General features: G+C 34.8%; 1 protein-coding gene across 8 annotated transcripts in view; it reads left to right on the forward strand.

The window, feature by feature from the left end:
• LOC121425009 (glycerol-3-phosphate acyltransferase 1, mitochondrial-like) overlaps nt 1-18,271 on the forward strand; it is a 73,014-nt gene extending 54,743 nt beyond the window's left edge. For all 8 annotated transcript variants that reach the window (XM_041620936.1, XM_041620937.1, XM_041620938.1 and 5 more), the window contains 17 exons: nt 1,187-1,230; nt 2,081-2,189; nt 3,847-3,943; nt 4,777-4,913; nt 5,851-5,947; nt 6,708-6,756; nt 7,359-7,439; nt 7,725-7,807; nt 8,176-8,289; nt 8,965-9,139; nt 9,724-9,794; nt 9,936-10,248; nt 11,279-11,424; nt 12,214-12,288; nt 13,285-13,392; nt 14,179-14,371; nt 15,150-18,271. In XM_041620936.1, coding sequence (XP_041476870.1) covers nt 1,187-1,230; nt 2,081-2,189; nt 3,847-3,943; nt 4,777-4,913; nt 5,851-5,947; nt 6,708-6,756; nt 7,359-7,439; nt 7,725-7,807; nt 8,176-8,289; nt 8,965-9,139; nt 9,724-9,794; nt 9,936-10,248; nt 11,279-11,424; nt 12,214-12,288; nt 13,285-13,392; nt 14,179-14,371; nt 15,150-15,325 — 2,068 coding nt within the window. In that variant the 3' untranslated portion in view covers nt 15,326-18,271. The remainder of the gene's footprint in view (nt 1-1,186; nt 1,231-2,080; nt 2,190-3,846; nt 3,944-4,776; nt 4,914-5,850; nt 5,948-6,707; nt 6,757-7,358; nt 7,440-7,724; nt 7,808-8,175; nt 8,290-8,964; nt 9,140-9,723; nt 9,795-9,935; nt 10,249-11,278; nt 11,425-12,213; nt 12,289-13,284; nt 13,393-14,178; nt 14,372-15,149) is intronic.
• Nucleotides 18,272-18,935: the final 664 nt, after the last annotated feature.

Raw genomic sequence — 18,935 nt, forward strand, 5'->3', positions numbered from 1 at the left:
TAAAAAAAATCATAACTTTCTTATTATTTGTCAGATAGTGTTCAAACTTTCATTTATCAGCTTGTCTGATTTTACTTATTCCCCTAAGAACAAGTTTTTATTTGGGTTGGATTCCCCTTTGATATCAGCCACATGCACAGAAAGAGTGGTGTACTTAAACTTTTTTTTTACAAGCTATGACTTGGGAATGTAAGGTGGAAGAGAGACAAAAGTGCTGTTATTAAAGGGGAAGTTCACCCTTAAGAAAACTTTGTTGTAAAAATAGCAGAAAAAATATTGAAAAATATTGGTGAAGGTTTGAGGAAAATCCGTTAAAGAGTAAGAAAGTTATTAGAGTTCAAAGTTTTGGATTTGTGACGTCATAAACGAGCAGCTGCCCCATGTGTTATGTAATATAAAATGCATGAATTTCAAATTCTGTATGGTTCCTGATGACTTAATTTTGTTTTCTATTCATGATCGGGTGTGAAGTAATTTGTCTATTGATATACAAAAGGTACAGTGAAAACCATTTTCAATTTTCTGAGAAAATGACATTTCATTGATTTTTTACCATTCGCTATGTAGGAATGCTGCTCGCATATGACGTCACAAATCAAATAATTGAAATTCTAATTACTTTTTAATTATTTGATGAATTTTTCTCAAACCTTCGGCAATATTTTTTATTATTTTTTCTGCTATTTTTACAATAAACTTTTTGTCAGGGTGAACTTCCCCTTTAAGGCCATAATTCATAGAAGGGTGTGCATAGTGCATGGTTACATATATGTACCCATTGGCCTGTATTCTGAAGTCAGGTTTAACTCAGGTTTAAAGTTGTGGTTTAAGTATGGATAGCCAATTGTTACATAAATCACTTAACAGTAGAGATATACTATTTAAGCTCATTTTGCTCTTACATCATTCATAATTGTCTAGGAAGTATAAATATATGATATTTTTCACCATTGAGGAATCAGGAAAGAGCACAGTAAACATAAGAAACGTACAACATAATAAAAATTTTGACACCCGTGGCTTCCCATAATTTTAGCACAGAGTTAGACCATGGTCTAAGTTAAACCTGACTTCAGAATACGGGCCCTTGGGTTTAAACCTCTGCTATGAATTTTAGCAAAAATGTCCATGGAGATGATTGTTTTCACTATATTTGTTTTTATTACTGGTTTTGTTTTACTTTCAGAGTTCAGCTTGCTGTTCATAAAAGTGCAATGTCAGATAGTGAAGGTATGTGCACTTCAAATCAAAACTATTTGATTATCATTAGCACTGATAATAGAATACAATAAACCTGAATCCAATGATTATTGTGAATGAAAGAGTCAGCAATTGGTATGACCTAATATTTTTCCATGGAGACCATGGCTAGGATCACGAAAGCGGGGTAGACAAAAATTGAGATGGAGTGACGAGCTCACAAAATTCATTGGCATTAATTGGATTGAATCGGCACAAGACAAGCACCTTTGGCACCAACTTGAGGAGGCCTTTGCCTTGCAGTGGGCTGAATATGGCTGATGATGATGATGAATATTATTCATCCTCCTAGTAATGATAAAGGAAATTATTTGATATAATGAAGTACCATATCAGCACCATATTAGTCTTCCTTTAAAGTTTTTTTTCAGAGAAGGAGGCTCATCATTTTATGGGCTTTTTATTCTTTTAAATACCAATTAGTTGATAAAGGCATGGTCACACCGCCCGAGCGTTGTTGGAGTGGTCGTGGAGCGGTAGGGAAAGAGAGCCGAATTTCGCTCACAAAATTGGGGAAAAAATCGAAAACGTAAATCGAAAAAAAAAAAACCAATCAGAATCGAAAATGGTGAACGGTAGCGAGCGGTGATGATTTTTTTCTCTCTGCTCCACGACCGCTCCAACAATGCTCGGGTGGTGTGACCATGCCTTTAATGGAGTTAGCATATAAGAACATAATGAAATTGAGTATTTAACATGCATAGACCCTGCATGAGGAATATATATATTCATTCCTATATTTTCTTATTTATGCACTTTCCTATATTTTTATTTATAGAGAATTCTCATGAGCATGAACTTTATATTTCCATGTTAATAGGTCGTTTAGACACAGAGAGTGAGTACCAGAAGGCTGCTGATAAACACAGAAGGAGAGCAATGAATGTTCTCAGACACATGGCAGCAACGATATCAAATTCACTCATCAGGTAATAATAGACTTTAGTACTATATAAAAATAGTATTGTACAAATATACATACAAAGCATGCAGGAAACATAAAATAAATATTACTTTATTTATTTATTTATTAGAACATATTTAATCAGGTACAAAAGATCAGCATAAAACTGTTTTTCATCAATGACCTGATGAAAACATAAAGAACAACATAAATCATCATATCATACATGAAAATAAAGTCAAAATCTATGTCAAAGATAACAATAATTAGTAACATAAATAAACAAATATTGTTACTTAAATGATAATATGAATCAAACTAAAATATTTTAAGTTATCAAAAGGGAACAGTTACTAATTTTAAAACTACTAATTGTATAATTGATTCGCTGATAAAAACACTGAACAATGAAATAATTATGGCATTATAGAAAATCGAGTGAAACAATGACAATCAGTTATAAATGTATGTCTAAAACTATAAAATATCAAAGGATTAAGATCATTAAAAATAATAGCAACGTGACAACAATGTTAAAGAGGAATAAGAGAACTATATATTACAACAAATAATGAATGAAAATAACCACATTTTCAACATAATATTTCAAATATTTGTTATGATTATATTTACATGTAATTGCAGAAATTTCGAAATTTTCTCTATATAAAAGAATTTGTGATATGCAATAAAATTGATTGGATTGGCATGCTTTATAAAATTTGTAGAGGATGCCAAGATTTGAAATAAGAGACAGATCTAAAGTATATTTGAGTGGATTGAATTTTAGAGGGGGTCAAAGACTATGTTTGATGATCTGAGACCTATTCTATCTGATTACATGTCAGTGAATCGCATAAACATTTCATTGGATAAAATTCTGAAAAATATTTCATACATGTATAGGAGATACTAGCATTAATATAAATAAATTGTCAACATTTTGAAACCCATTGATTACCCCATATGTAGACATTTCAAGAAACTGCAGTGTTTAGATATACCCTGACAGATATTTCAGATATTCCGGCTGTTGGTATTCAAAGAACAATATATAACATATAATAAATAATTACAAAAATAATGGCATTAAATAATATACACAAAGACCTAATACTGACCCAGAAAAAAAGAACACCTAATACTGACCCAGAACAGTTGGGTTCTATAGAAGAAAATCTCTTTTGTACACACAGCCCTGGGGAGCACTTATGGTGACAAGTAAAACCATTGTTCAATGAATTGAAGCACTGTTTTCAGAAGCTTGTTTATTTACATAGTGTCCAATCATTGACCCCTTGTAGTTTAATTGGGTTAATCTAAGATGATCTAAAACTTACATAGGCTTTGATCATTTTTTTTAAATACTTCCATCAATATAAATGCAACTTTCAAGATTTGTTTTTTCCTTCTATAGAGAGGTTTTTTTAAACTTGATTTTAAGATTACTGATCAGATTCCGCTTTTCAATGCAGCCTTCATACTTTAGCATTTCAGATATTGATGCAAATTTATCAGGCTAATTGGACCCATTGTCAATATTGATAAGGTTGAATTGTGTGTTCTGCAAATAGACGGTTTCTCTCTCTCTCTCTTTCTCCCTCTCTATTTTTCTGTCTCTCATGCTCTCTGTACCTTTGTCTCTCTCTCTGTCTCTCTTCCTCTCTCTCTCCATCATACAGGCTGACAGGGTGGTTGCTACTCAAGATCTTAGGTCTATTCTTGATCGGTGTCCAGGTTCATGAGGGTCAATTAAACATGGTCAGACAAGCAGCAGAGGTGAGTTAGGAGAAAAGAAAAGAAAAAATACCAGGGGCCCTGTATCATGAAGCTTAGTGATTGATTTTAGGGCTGGTATTTACAATTGATCATACACAATAATCAGTGCAATCAGTTGTATAAGCAACATATGATCATTAGCTAAGTTTTATGTAACAGGGCCCAGATATACAGCACTAGCTCAAAACTTAAGCTATCTTATGAGAACCTAGCCTTTAAACAAGACCCATATTTATATCAAATGCCTACCGTCTGGAAAAAAGACGATTCACCAAAGACTTGGTGAATGCAAGGATTGTGAGCCCAGTCACGTGGCCTTTAAGAATCTGACGAGGATTTCTTCATGTGTTAACATTGTTTCTGACTAGTGATCGCTTCCTCTCAGGTAGTGACCAACCAGCAAGCGTACCATTCACATCAATGAACCTTGTATGACTCTGTACCAGCGAACGTTCAGGGTCCCATAACGTCATCAAGACCGACGATGCGGATTGGCGCATTGGCATACTCATGAATAATTCATTCACGTCTCCTCCAGGTTCCAAAAGGCCTTGCGACTAAAATAGCTTGATCTCGTGCTAACCTGAGTGACACCAATTCTCTTTGTCGGCCACTAGTCTCGTGTCAGCCAATTCTTGACAAGGAATATAGCCAAGTCAGGAGCCCTTGTCAAAAATCTAATGAGAACCCTGCATCCATATAAAATGCAATGTAATTATGTGTTTTTAAGATTGGTTATGAGATCAATTTATACAAAGAAAATTATGTTGGGATTTTATCAAAGACTGTGTTGTGAAGTTCACTATGATTGTATTTTGTTTGGTTTCTTTCAGAGCGGTGTTCCTGTCATCATTGTCCCTCTCCATAGAAGTCATCTAGACTATGTCCTTCTATCTTTCATCTTTCATCTCACCGGTATCAGACTTCCATTTGTAGCTGCCGGTGACAATCTAAACATACCATTCTTTGGGTAAGTTACATCATTCTCATGCCACATATCAAGAAAGGTCTGTCATGCCAGATTTTTTTTTTTAATTAAGATATTTCAAGAATTTTTGCTGAAATGCCAGAGCTGCCTATTATGGACAAATAGAATCTCCCCGTGGGCCCATTCATCCCCTTTAAAGTCTTAGTTAGGGAGGAAAATCTATCATGATCCTTTACATGGGTGGGTTGATTATAAGTTTTTTTTTCAATCAATTGTCAGAAAAGCATGAAGTTGGCTGTGCTCTCTGCTGTGTTGTATCTCCAATTAAAACTCCTTAACTTCAAGACATTAACCAAGGAATGATAAGGACATCAGCATTTGACTATCATATTTCTCTGTTAGCAGTCATGGGCCTACAGGTGGGGGAGGGGGTGGCTTTTCACCACCAGAAAAAAGAGAAAAGGGGAAAGGACAAGGGTGAAATATGATACCATTTTTCAAATATTATGTCAAAATCTGTAATAAAATGTCAAAATTTTTAAGTGATATGCCATATTGAGACCCCTCAAAATGTTTGGCTTATTTCACCACTGTTAGCATTATTACACCACTGTTAGCAGTGGTATCTCTTTTGCTTATATTTCTTCAGATGTAACCTGATGTCTCTTACTGTTTTAAACAGAAAGGCATGAAGTGCAGACCATTTAAAAGTTTAGTGAATAGATATGCTACTATCAACTCTTTTGTTATGACTAAGAAATCTTTGGCACAACATAATCAGTTATTAAGCTAAATGGAATTATCATTGAAGCAGACAAAACAAATAGCTTTATCAGCTATTATGGTGGGTTGGGGATATTTCTATTTGTATCTTGAGTATTAATTTTGTCTTTTTGTTCTTATTTCTGATCAATATTTTGAATTATGTTTTCACCAAAGAGCTGTTATGACGGTGTGTTTGTTAACTTTAATCTTCCAGATGGTGTCTTAGAAGATTAGGAGCATTTTTCATCAAGAGAAAGCTAGACAAAGAGATAGGCAAGAAAGATTGGGTGTACAGATCAACACTACATACTGTAAGTTTACATATCCATTAAAATATGATGGAATAGATAAAATGTAGACATGTACCTTACTTTTATTTTGTTTCTGTTATCTTGGTTGTAATGATCACTTGATATATACCATTATGTTCTGCTCTAATATGATCAGGGTCCATTTTCATAAAACATGTTTTGTACTATGGGTCAATGTTCTTGTAATTGTGTTACCATGGTTAAATATCAATATGTGAAGAATGTAAGAATGAAAGTGTTGGAATCAAATACATATGGGCTCTGCAACAAAGGTTTGCGATGAATTAGAAATATGGAAGAATTGTACTGATTGGTTCTCGGTCAGTATTTAAAACAGAGTGTGCATGCAACGACGATCTTGATTGGTTATTGGTATTCAGCGATTGATTGCAGATGATCAGGACAGACCAGCTTTCCTTACATCAAATGGTTAAATGGAAGAAATGTTACAAAACAGGCGCACAAACTATGAAGTTGATCATAAAAGAAATATCTTAATGTATGTGGAATTGCTAACCTCCCAAATAAGACTGAAACATATATGTCTTTGAATTCATGAAAGAATAAGTAAGTAGAACATTCATTTTCCTTATTTAGTAACAATTGCATGGTTTTAGTTGGATGCCCGTACTGTGCTGCTGTATACTTTTACCATATTAAATCAACAGTTCGGGAAAACTTTCAGAGCTTTGTAGCTTTGATTATGAGGATTTGAAGGAAAAAAAAAACACATTGCAATAATTTGTGTATTCTATTTCAGTACATGGAAGAAATACTTCGGGATAACCAAAACATGGAGTTCTTCATCGGTAAGTGTCTCTATGCAGTTACTATTAACTCTTATCAATAGTTAATAGTAATCTCTTACATAGTTTAAAGTTAACTTTGTGACTACAGTTTAATCTGTTTAGCAACTACCAATGAAAATTATCTATTTATTACAATATCAGCTGTAATGGTTGCATACATCAGTAGGCAAGAGGGAGTCTTTTGACTTCAGTTCTGCTATAACATAATATAGTTTTGAGATCCAATCAAATATGATAAATAGATGGCTGTACATGTAATAAATTGAATTGAATTTATTCAAACCAGTCAAAAAAAGTACAAAGTACAAAAGTACAACAAAAATAAATGGTTGCATTATAATAGTTCAAATCAGAAGCAATGCAGTTATTATTTTTGGCAAGGTAATTGGTAGTTGGCAAGAAATAACTTCCTGTAATGTTGTTTTGCCCTAAAACAAGCATATTGGGAAATTATGTCTAACAGATATAAAGGTTATGTATGAATCCATTATTCATAACAATCTAACTTTTATTTGAATGAACCTGCTATGTTGGGGATCAGAAACATTGATTAGAAAGTGAAAAGTAAAGCTGATAGAATTTTTTTAATTTTTGTTTTCCAGAGGGAGGAAGATCAAGAAGTGGCAAAGCACTGGCACCAAAGGGTGGACTCCTTTCCTGTGTTGTAGATGCCTACAGGGATGGTGAGTAGAGTATAAGTATTCCCTCCACCGATATATTGGAACTTCTGAAAGGGCCATCTTGTTTTCTAGGCTTTATAACATTAAATTGAATGCTCTCATATTACCATGGTTTGAATAATTCATGAAGTAAAGAAATCTGGAGAAAAATGGGGTCTGACGTATACAAATATTGATTAATTTATGGAATTGTCCTTAAAATTCTTGTAAAATGTCTTATAATTCATGAACAATGGGTTAAGTTTGATATAGAAAGATTACCTCTAATAATGATATTCATTGTTACAGATATCATCTCTGATGCCTACATTATTCCAGCCTCAATCAGCTATGAGAAAATACTTGATGGTAGCTTCAGCAATGAACAGATGGTAAGAAAAAGGGTCCAGTGTTATAATGAGTTTTATTTGAAACATATGCACACATTGGTACCAATGATGCCAATAGCATTTCTATTCATTTTAGTGTAGGCTGAAAGTGCACTGTTGATTAAATTCCTTACTTAATCCTAAAAGAGCCAGGATATTTAAACCCATCTCATAGCCGGGGCAGGGGGGGGGGAGGTGGACAGGTGATCTGAGCCTTCCACAGAGATGGGTACATGTTGTTACTGAGTATATATTTAACTTTATGAATTGTAATGTTTCATTACATTTAGTTGAAAAATAATTAATTGAAATCACAGTTAAGCTCTTCTATTTGATTCCAATGTGCCTTCTCTGTCCTATTTATTGTTTAGGGGATGCCAAAGAAGAAAGAGACATTTTTCAATGCTATTGCTGGAATTTGGAGGGTTTTATCAAGTGGCTTTGGTAATGTCAGAGTGGATTTCGCTCAGCCTTTCTCTTTAAAGGTAACCGTTACTCTCATCTTCACCGTAATTCATGAATTCATTATATCTGTGCTAAACTTCTTTTACTTTTGGTTATTAGGTATCAGAGTAGAAAATTTGAACCATACAAGTATCTGAAGTTCAATACATTCTTTTATAACGTGTTTCACATGAGACTTCTAATGAACATAACCATACATACTGTAAGTTACATGCTTGTTATTGATATTTGTGTTTTGAATACGTTAGTTTTATAGATCATTAAAGGAAAATATGGATATTGGGGGAAAAATGTCAGTGTAACTGTATAAACAGTTTAGGACTGTGAGTTCTTTTCAGAAAATAAATGTATTGAGTGAGTCATTCATTGGAATTTTTAAAGCCATTTTGTAGGCTCCTGCAAAAATTTTTAATATTTTTTCCTTTTATCCAGAAATGGTAAAGCACTCTTATGGTTATAACTATGCTTTCATTTTGGAGAAGAGATTTGTTAATGTCATTATGATTTCGTAATTTGTGGCATCATGATTTTATTATGATATCAGGATTTTTGTTGCACAACTATGGATGGTTTGAGCTAAATTTCCAAAGGAATTTGATTGGACTGCCATGCATTGCAACCAAAAACAAGTTGCTGACCTGTCTTGCACCACATCGTGATTCGGTATATTGCTTTTGAATGCCCTTGTCTTGCAGGAATATCTGGGATCCCCACCCCTTCCTACCGCTCTCAACAGCGACCTTCCAGCAATCGCACCTCGCAAACCTCGGCTGCAGAAGGCTGTTAGTGACCATTCTCTCTACGGCACTGATGTAGTGATTGAGGATCAAAGACAGCTTATCAGAGGTCTGGGAGAGCACATTGTATATGGTAAGAAGTAGAAGTAGTAGCAGTAGTAGAAGTAGTGATGGTTCCGTAGTAGTAGTAGCAGTAGTAGTAGCAAGTAGCAGTAGTAGTAGCAGTAGCGGAAGTAGCTGTAGCAGAAGTAGCAGTAGTAGTAGTAGTAGCAGTAGTAGCAGTAGTTATAGCAGCAGCAGCAGTAGTACATTATTTACTTTTGCCACTTTTCGCAAAATGCAGATCAGGAAAGTTCAAATTTGCAAAAAAAATCCAGACTTGTGATTAATTCTTTGACCCGATTTTGACTTTCAACTGGTTACAATTTTCTGGCAATGCCCCATTAATATAGGCCAGACACTAACCAGGTAGGGACCAGTGATTTACTTAAAGGGGGAGTTAACTCTTCACTGTTGATGTTCCTTACCTTATGTTATTTTTACTGTAGCAATAAGCAAGGAATCAATTTGTGTATGGAGAATAGTAAATATGAACAAACATCTAAAAAATATATATATCAAGTTGTGATTTGAGCCTGCAAATTGAGAGTTTGAGATTTACGTCTTTCAATGGTTGATATATATTGTGGTGATTTGTGTACTTTGTTCTTTTTACAGATTCTGTGAAAGTCAATACAGCAATGAGCACCAACTTAGTGGCCTTCCTTCTACTTACCAAATTCAGACAGGTAATAATAGAACATTCCCATTTTGCAAACATTGCTTTCACCTCACATAGTGGTGTTTTGTTATCTTTTGCAACATGTCTTATTAAAGTTTATATGGATATTAAATAATGCATAATCCTCTTTGGTTTCCATTTTTATCAGGGTGTGGAAATGTCACAACTGGTCATGGCGGTCGACAACCTGAGGCGCGATGTCCTGCTGCGAGGTCGGGACGTTGGCTTTACTGGAGTGACCGCTGACGTGGTCAAGCACACCTTCAACCTTCTCGGCCCGGACCTCGTCGCGAGGCATCGGACCCGGAGTCATCCAGACATCGTCCCGGCAACAGACGGGAATCGGAAGACCGAGGAGATCAGGGAGATGGTGGTTCCTAACACAGGGTTACCTCATGTCTTTGAGCTGTCTTACTATGCATCTAGTTTAGTGTCTGTCTTTCTTATGGAGTCCATCGTTGGTGAGTCAGTATGCTGTGATTCATTTATGCATGTGGATAAGGCTTTATGCCAAACGTAATTCTGGGTCATTCATGCAGGAATCCTGTAAGCGGCTCCTCATTGCTAATTATGACATTTTATCATAGGCAAAACAATGGTGATTGCAGGGAATCTGCTGGGGAAAAGACACATCGTCCCTCAGAAATATGATTTCTGCTGAAAGACACCACACAGACTTTTAATAAGGTGTCTGACTGAGCATCACTTGAAGAAATCATGGTTTACTGCAGTTTTGTTGGCTTAGATCAAATTGAATCATACATAACCATTCATATTTAGGAATGGTTTAATCTATACCGGGACAGAAATTTTATTTGTATGTAGGGCAATGTTAGCATATTACAATGATATGTCAAGTTTTTTCTACAACCAAAACACAATCGTGTTAACTGTCATCTCTGAACATTTTTATATGAGGAAACCATCATACTGAACAAGATAGGGCCTTTTCAACAAATCTCTGTTTATCCAACCTATATTTAAATGTATGATTAAAAGTTGAAGAACCATGAATATTCTATGTTATATTTTCTGCATCTTTAAGCTATAACATTGCAAAAAAAGAATAATGTGAGGGCAGAACTTTTTTTCTTTCACAACCCTGCTTTGCATTTGTTTAGAGAGAGAGAGAGACATTTTGGTTTACTTTAGTTTACCAAATTAATTAATTGCTGTAGGAGCCAGGTGGTCTACTTGTTTTGCTTATGTGTATTACCAACTGCAATATAAGAATGACCCAAATCCATGATAGTTCATTTCGAGTAAAACAAGAAGAAGGAAAATAATTTTTGGTGTATGTCCAAACAGGATTTGGGTCTGTTTCTCATTCATTTAGGGCACTTCAAGGCAAAATTCTATGATATGAATTACACACAAGATAGCCTCATGTATAAGCAACAATATCTCATGTTTAACTCAACTTTGCAAAGAGATGGACTTCAACCATTCTTATTTTCATATACTAATTTGTTAATATTTTTACTTTAACAGCGTCGTCTCTGATCGCCCTGTGCAATGAAGACATGTTTGTGATTGATAGCTCCAAAGAGAATAAGATCGTCCTCCCTCGTTCCAGATTATTGAAGAAGGCGGAGGAACTCTGTGACATGCTTCAGTTTGAATTCACCTTTGTACCGGTAAGTCTGGTAGTATGATCCGACAGATGATCTTGGTTCATTTAACAGGGTGTTTTGAGAAAATCATTGGATAGCAAATCAATTGGAAAGTTTTCTTTGCTATTACATTCCTAATTAGTTACGGTTTTACATGTTGGCTGGTTGTTTTATTATCATCAGTGTTTGTAAGATTGCAAATTACTTGAAAATGATAATTGGCATGACACAAGAAACTTTTTGGTTAACCATAAATCTTACATTGTATTCATACTGGGGACAGGTTGGATACTCATGCCTGGATGAAACAAATACTGATCTCTTGAGATTGAGATATTGTCAGTGTGATGTTTTCATATGGGCTGAATGAAATATTCAACTCTGAATGATCAGCATAACAGTAACAGGAAACCAGATTGTATGAAGGTGATTGCCTCGACATGACCCTCAAGGTACCCTGTATGGAATGTTAGTATTATTGTCAATAAATGCTTGTATACCTGTCATCTCACTATGCGATACTTCTTGTGTAACCTTCACACATACCTTGTTTGGAAAATAAATGTACATGTGAATGCTTATCATGAAGACTCTGCGTAAGTCGATCCGCCATAAGTCAAATAGTCACCTAACTCAACCAGATTATGCAAAACATATATCAATAACATTTTACGAGTTAAATTTTGCCTAATTCAAGCATATTTCTGTAAGTCCTAAGAAATGTGACTCCAGAAATTAGACTTGGGAGGAGTCACCTGTAGTTAAAACTAAGCTACATTACTTTTCTTTTTGTTCCACCGTTTCTTTTTTTAGCCTTGTGGAAATATTGCACATGCAATCTCAGAAGCAATTGATAAACTTGTTCTCCATGAAGTAGTCAAATTACAGGTGAGTACCCTTCCAATGGTTTTACCTGTTAGTGTAAGTACTAGTATCCCTGTCTTTACTGTATTTTTCTGTGTCATTGATAAGCCAGTTTGATAACCCTTATGTAGTCGGGGGGGGGGGGGTGATTGGTTTATTTACACCTCTGCTTTTTCTTAGCAATAAATCTGTGTTATATGAAAATCTCATGCCATAATGATTCATGATATTTTTTATACTTTTAATATAAGTTGCGATGCTCAGGTTTTCTTTTCAAAAGTTAAGCAACATTTTGTATTTTAAAATGTTAGATCCCAAATTGCTCAAAAATGTGATTTGATTTTAAAAATTAATGTGGTTTCTGTTTTTAGCCAATATCAGTTTATTATTATTTTTAGTAACTTTTAGTAACTGGAATTGATTTATTTCATGCTAGTTATGATAAGAAAGTTCCTCCATTGGTCAAAAGAAAAATGCTTATTGAATTAAGATGAAATAAAATCATGTTCAATTAGGTGAGTTAGTAATATGTGCTAAGGAAGTTTAAGTTATGAATTTGAATGGTTTAGACCCCCCCCCCCCATGCACTGATTCTTATGTCATCAGCTGACATGTGCCCAATGGTGAATTCGATCAAAGAAGTGTTTCATAAACATGAGGAATAATACATGTAGAGGGACTCATATCCCTTCTATGGTAATGACCAACATTTCAAGTAGATTATATATGTTTTTAGATTGGAGAAGGCTAATAATAACATATTATGTTATGCAGGACCCACTGATAGAGCAGTCAAAGTGGCTACTCATAAACATGAGGAATAATACATGTAGAGGGACTCATATCCCTTCTATGGTAATGACCAACATTTCAAGTAGATTATATATGTTTTTAGATTGGAGAAGGCTAATAATAACATATTATGTTATGCAGGACCCGCTGATAGAGCAGTCAAAGTGGCTACCCAGGATAAATAAAACATTATATTAATTTCAAATTATTATTATTATACACTTACAGCAAGGTCCAGACCCCCAGAAATGGGCCAGACACATTGGTATATCAGCTTCATGGGACAGTGAAGGCAGCGATGAAGAAAATATGCCATTTGTTGACCAAAAGATTGAGGTAAGAGTGTGGGCAATATTACTTTGAAATCCAGCATTGATTGCTAAACAGTTGTTTAAAGAAAAAAAAAATTACCACACGTCATGCAGAGAGCAGAAGATTGCTTGCTCATATTTATGTTCCTTCTAGTTATTCATGTTTTGAACAGCAATATGATTGTCTGGTATATAATGTCATTGGACAAAAGAGTAAACACTGAAGAACTGATGACCTAGTTTGATAGATAACCGTGGTTTAGTTAAACCTGTGTTAACTTGGACCACAATTTTATTGAGGCTCAGTTCTCGATTCATTTACAAATTGATATTGTTCATATCCTGCTGCAAAAAGTGGTCAAAAATTGATTAATTTGTGAATCTGGAAAAGGAAAATCTAAAATGTAAAATATTATGAATTCTAATGAATTCATTGATACTTAGTAATTGCCACAAATATGGAAGAACTATTATGAAGCCCAGCATTCCATAAAAGTGTGATTTAAAATTGTAGTTTGTACTAGGGTTAAACTTAGGTTTAATCGTCAGAGTACCATCCTATAATTATAACTTATGTGTTTTGAAACTTCACGCACAATGTTGTCTTCCTTTATTTGTTAAGATTATTCAAGATGTAAGTAAGATTAAAAGTATGAGTGCTGTCAGAATAGATATGAAAGCATGGAGGGGCTTCATCACTGAATATACAAAATATTTGGGTATTGTTTGCCTTGCACTTCCTCCTCGATGAACCATTATTCTTATTCATTTATTGAAACATTTTACAAATACTGCATTGCATTCTGTTTAGATGAACACCAACCAAGAATCCCTGTTGAGACTCTACTTCCTTCAGAGTATCCTAGCTCCACTCATTGAAGGATATTGGTTATCGGCCTGTAACCTCATCCGTCTGCTAGAGATTGATGTCCCTGAGGTAGACTTCTCCAAGGTTGTCAATGAATACTCCAAAGACCGGGTTGCCAAAGGTCTTGCCATTTATGGTAAGTCTCACGGGTGTTATTCTCAGAAGTTCATCTGGCTTAAGTCCAGACTTCACAAGATTTGAAGTCCACACTTCTAGGGATTGTTAGGTTTATCATTAATGTACACCGAAATGTGTTTTCAAGTTATTATCTTTGCTATGCCCCAGCCAACCACTGGTGAGGCATTATGTGTTTAGATCCATGTAATACAAAGATTAGCGATAAATCGCTAAATGAAATGGCCTATCAAGATCATTATTGCATGCATATTTTGTTCAGTAGACTGACTAGGAACCAATCAGAATTGTTCTTTCAAATTAGCAATCAATCACTAACCTTTTTGTTTCGGGGCCCAGGTTGTCCATCCATCTATCTGCCTCATATTATTTCTTGTTATAACTTACGAACTATTTGATGAATCAGCTTCACAATTTGGTTGTGTGTGCATATATAAGTGATGGTGATCTGATCTGTTGGGGGGAGGGTGTATAGACAAAAATTCAGAGGGCTATTAAAGAGGTTGTTGTGTATCTATGAATACCATTCAAGGAAAAGTAACTTGTAGCCTTATATAGACATGTGGTCAGTGGTGGACCTTGACCCAGAGGAGACAATAAATCGGAGGGGCACTGTATTGTTCGTAAACAATGCTGTACCCCTCCAATGCTTTGTCTCCGGGTCACGGTCCGCCACTGCATGTGGTCCTTCTATGCAGGTGTTTGGTGAAGCAGGTTTGTACTTTTTGGTATGGTTTCTTATCAATCAGACACATTGCCGTCTTTTCTTATTCCTGTAGCTGAGTGCTGTGCCATGGACACCCTGCGGAACTCTTGGCGTCTGTTCAACCACTGGAAGGTGATTGACTGTTACCTGGACTCTGACAAGAAGAGGATGGTCCATCTCAATGAACCATACAAGAGTGAAGAGAAACTTGGAGTGTTCATTGACAGGATAGAAGCCTTCAGGAGCTAGACAGTGTTGTGCTATAGATCTTGGACCTTGGGAAGCGAGTCTTTAGGAGGATGTTCCTTTTGAGGATCAAGGTCTCTGGAGCCAACTTCTTAAAGATTCATCAAAAGATCTTTAGGAGTTTGGATTGAATACCTTGAGATTCTTCAGCATTGCACAGTTTAACCAACTTGAATTTTGTGTGTGGTTGGAAGGAACATGCCTTTAAGAGTTGGTTGACTCCATCTTGAAAATCTGGAAGTATGAACCCTCATACCCTGAACCTTAGTTTTTGGAAGTGAATCAATGTCCTCTAGACTCTGAAGATTTTTATCAGGTTTACTTAAAGTCATTGGGATTCTTCAAGGTCAAAGGATCTAAGCAAGAGTTTGTTGAACCCTTTATCTGCTGTCTCTCTCCAGAACATGTGAAGCATGACCCCTCATACCTAAACTAACCAATGTGTGTTTATTTGGTAGAGAGACCCAAGGTAGTTCCTTACTCGTGGTTGGAAATAAACAGTCATATGCAATGATGCATGCAAGTTCATGAAATCTATTTGAAGTCGATGGATTGTTAGTGTGTAGGTTTCTGAGTGTTTGCATAGGTGTGAGTGTTGGAATGGTTGTGGGTGTGTTGATATGAAGCGGGTTGGGAAATAATTGGACCATTTCAGAAGCTCAAAATAGTCTTCAGCCTTTAGCAGAGTAGGCTCATTCTGGTATGTACCAAGCCTAACTTAACTAGCCTTACAAGCTTAACAAAAAAATATGGATGTGTCTTTGTTTATCATTTTAGGAGAACTCCTTGATGCAATTTATTAATCACACTTTGTCTTGTAAAATAGTATATTTGACAGAGTCTTTGTCTAAAGGCATCATAAACTTGCTGTAATGTGAACCATCCAATCCCCTGATATAGTTGCACGCTTCTTGGCAATGCTGAATTTATGATCATTTAATCATATGTGATGAAAGTGTAGAATATCAATTTAATGATGAACGCATGGCTGTATTCTTTGTTGTGTGAGCATTTTAAAAAATCTGTGGATATTCTGGTATGGCACATTTTATATATTTTACTTCAGTGAGTTAAAAGAGACAGAGAGATTGAGCATGAGTGAGAGAGAGAATAATATTATTTAAATGAAATTTATATTTTAAAAGGAGTGAAGTTGTAGAGTGTTGGGAAAAAATATTAAAGATTGTTTGCAAGGATTACATTATTCACACAATTTCATATTTTAACAGAATGCTAGTATTAATACTAGAGTTTGAAATGTGTTGAAAATCTGTGTAAAATATTCTTAATATTTCTATTGTAATATGACACATCATTCACTTAAAAGGCAAAATTTGAAAAAAGTTCACAAAAGTATATGTGAAACTATAGATTTACTGGATTAATGTAGAAAATTAGGAACATGTTTCATGCATTTACCATTGCCTACCATTCATGATTTGATTTGCTCCTTGCTTTTGTCCTGAAAGAAGTAGGTTTGTGAAATTATGTTTATTTCTGTATTGTGTCCATTATTTGATATCCAGATACTTGAATGATGTTGTATCCAATTTTCAGTTGTCCGGTCAGTTTTTCAGGTTGAGTTTAAGTCGTGTATGTGTTTAACGACAGTTTTGTAATCGATAGTGCATTCAGCAATCCGATGACACTAAGATTTACTTTTTATTTCGGAATTTGATAAGTAAAACCAATATACAAAAGGGAAAATGGAAAAAAGTTCATTAAGTTTGAAGTGTGAATAACTTTGATTAAAATGGATGTGCTTGCGTTTTACTTTTATGTTATTAAAGTAATTAAATTGAAACATTTTTTTTGCTCAAAATGTGTAATACACAGTTTTTTAATTCACTTGTATTTGAGATAACACATTTCATTTGCGATACTGTGTATTACACTTGAGTTTTCAACTTTTTCTCCCTTTATAACCTAATTGCATGTTTGTTAAAAGCACTGAAAATTTGTAAAAATAGAGATGTAAAGTTGTTTGTTTACAATACACCAAATTTGTTAAGTTTTTCCTCTAAGAATTTTACAGGGCTTTTTTAAATATTTTGTTAAGGTATTAGAAAATAGCATTTAATAAGTGCTTGTTAGCAATACTATTTCTGATAAGTGATAAAACATTGATTTTCAGCCACATGTGTGCTGGAGAAAATGAACTTATTTTCCTTCTCCTAATTCATTTACCTCATGAATACTAATGCTATTAGTTTATATTTAGCATGGAGTGGTGTGCACTACAGGAATATGTAGAAGCAACCTTGCTTTTACTGCAGAAATCAGTAGTATTAGGAGCCAAGATATTTGAGGGGGTTAGACATGACGGATGGGGCAAACATTTCTAATAACCTGCAAGGGAGCGAAGCGTGTGATCAAAAAGTGTTTCTTTTTTATACAAATATTGTGTAGCCATATACATATGGACTTACACACCACCGTTGGGAAGTGGTCTTCATTGCATACCTGTTCATCATAGCATAGCCTTTAAAATGCTACTTCTAGTACTCAAGGCCGTTAACCAGCAGTATACAGTAGTGACATGACTTATTCATCCAAAAATCATGATCCATTCATTATTATTTGTTTGGCTGGTTCATCATCGCAGTAAGAAACATGCTGATGATCATTTCTTTCACGATTGTAAAGCTAGGGAACAGGCCACCCACCTCTTTAACCCTAATAAGACTGGCCCCCACCCCTCAACATTTTTTGCAAGAAATCTGCCGACCGCTTTTTGACCGTTTCGCTCACTGACTTTTTACTTTCAAGTCTCGCATAACTTTTGAGACCAAAATTGCGACACCCGGGTACGCGGTTTCAAAATTACACATTTCGTAAGTGCATGCTGACCCAAAATTGCTCAAAAACGTGAATTTGTATACAGATCCAAAGCAGATAGTGTTTTTAACCAAAATTCATAAATGCATCATTATTTTTCCTTTTAGTGATTAAATCAATTAATATCATCATGTTTATGGTCAAAATAAAGTCATCGACTATTTCCATTGAAAAAAGGCAAAAAACAAAGAAATACATGTATAAGAAATTTAGAAAACAATAAAATATATAAGAAAATAAATGTGATGTTAAAAGTTTTAAAAGTCCAATTGATTAGATTCGTTTAAAGAGTCTGTGAACCAAAAATTAGCATTTTATGGGCATTATTTATTTAATTAGAGCAAACTTTTATTTTGTGCGTAAATTAGCAATTAGATTTTTTGCAGAATTTGATCTTGTAGATTATGCCATGTATAAGGCATGTACCAATTTTTGTCACGATCACATGATCGACGACCTAAATGATAAGTCTTCTTCAAAATAGCCCAGTCTATTTAGGGTTAAGACTGGACCTGTTCCTTTAAGGCCCATTTATTTTGTTAATGAACATTGTATGTTTTAATAGCTCCACTGGTCTCTCTTAAAATGTTATTGTATCTATTGGAGCAAATTGTGAATTGCTTTGTAACTGCAAGGAAAGTCACCTAACCAAATCAATTGGGTTGGATTGTATGAATAATATTCTGATTTTTATGGAAAAAAAAACCTTCAGTGTAAACAGATTCCTGTTCATAGTCACTTTACAATTGTTTGTTCAAAATGTCAAATTTCTTAC

Source organism: Lytechinus variegatus, chromosome 12 (assembly GCF_018143015.1).
Source record: "Lytechinus variegatus isolate NC3 chromosome 12, Lvar_3.0, whole genome shotgun sequence".
Taxonomy (NCBI): Eukaryota; Metazoa; Echinodermata; class Echinoidea; order Temnopleuroida; family Toxopneustidae; genus Lytechinus; species Lytechinus variegatus.